We start from the raw sequence: 1,425 nt of genomic DNA on the forward strand, positions 1-1,425 counted from the left end.
AAGGAAAACGCAGTGCCAGCGCAGACGTTGAGGCATTAGGGCTGCAGTACACAAGAGGATAAGGGGAAATGCTGGCACTAGAAAACACACTGTTCCTGCACAAAACACATTCATGTAAAATTAGTGTTGATTTTGTCTGCATGCAGGTATGGTCCTAACAGTTCTGGCATAAATAAGCCCCAAAGTTCTCACACCTTTCTGCCCTTCTGTTTAGATAATTCGGGGACAGTATGGTGTCCAGAGGATGGAGCTTCTGCCTGGGGACCGGGAAAACTTGGCTATCCAGACCCGAGGGGGCCCCGAGAAACACGAAGTGACTGGCTGGGTGCTCGTAAGTACTTTGCGCATCCACAGAGCTGCGCAAACAGTCCCTCGTGAACAAAGAACAGTACAGAAGACATATGGCAATAGGCAGGGCGGTTAGAGGAAAACCACCTGTGTGAAGTAGGCATGAGGGGTGAGGGTGGCTGCTGGCTCCAGTCTCACGCGTTGCAGTTTTTCACCTCTGTCTAGCATGTAGCAGAAGCATGCAGTCTATCATCAGAGAAGGCTAGACTCAAAAGATCTCCTTTCTGTATGTCATTACTTTGCTGCTGCCATTAGTGGGAAGGAGTCCCTCTCCATGCCTAGGAAGGAATGAGTAGAGGCAGGGCATCCCTAAGACACAGCCACAGTTGAGCTGAGGAGCCCTTGTTGATCTAGCACAACTTCGCTGTGCCTCAGGGAAGCACATCACCTGCCTGGGAATAGCACAGCACAGAAGCCATCAGTTCTCACTCAGCAGACCTCCTGGACCTGCAAGCTAATCAGAGACTGCCACGCATCAAGAGGGAAGCAAGGTGGCCAGAGGGAGCTGCTGTGCCTCCCAGTAAAGGAACTGCAAGTAGGACAGCTCCCAGCTGCAGAGAAGCTGGCAGCAGGGTAGCACAGCTCAGAGTGTTGGTTCCCACATCACTTGCAAAAGCAGAGGTGGAAACAAGGAGAGGGAAAGGTTTGAGCCCAGGATTGTGCTGAACTGACTGACTGGATGCAGCATATTGTAGGAAGATTTCCTCTCCCTGCCTCCCTCCCCTTACCAAGCACACAGTGCTCTCACACATCTCCAAACTAAGTAAACAATAAAAGACAAGGAGGGAGCATTACAACACACTTAATCTGGCCTAGCAGAGAAGGCGGCTAGACTGAGCCCCAGGAGTGGGTGCTTGTCCCCAGCCTCACTGGAGAGAGTCACCACAATCCGAATCAGACTGTTTAGAGCAAACAGAAGAAATCGTGCAGTCAGTGTGGTTCCTAACAGTTAACCACTACTTCATGCACTCTGTTCATCTCATTATGTCTCAAGCAATTAACAATTTATATGAGATACCTTAAAACAGAATCACCTCTACCTATGCACAGGATACTTACTGGCAGCTGTGGGGGGCG

General features: G+C 50.2%; 1 protein-coding gene across 1 annotated transcript in view; it reads left to right on the top strand.

Annotated features, from left to right (window-relative positions):
- The window catches only part of IGFBP7 (insulin-like growth factor binding protein 7), a 9,172-nt gene that overhangs the window by 5,797 nt on the left and 1,950 nt on the right, over positions 1-1,425 (top strand). Inside the window, exon 4 of the mRNA XM_010296317.1 lies at positions 215-331. Within this exon, the coding sequence (XP_010294619.1) occupies positions 215-331 (117 nt within the window). The remainder of the gene's footprint in view (positions 1-214; positions 332-1,425) is intronic.

This window comes from Phaethon lepturus, unplaced genomic scaffold (assembly GCF_000687285.1).
Source record: "Phaethon lepturus isolate BGI_N335 unplaced genomic scaffold, ASM68728v1 scaffold18331, whole genome shotgun sequence".
Taxonomy (NCBI): domain Eukaryota; kingdom Metazoa; phylum Chordata; class Aves; order Phaethontiformes; family Phaethontidae; genus Phaethon; species Phaethon lepturus.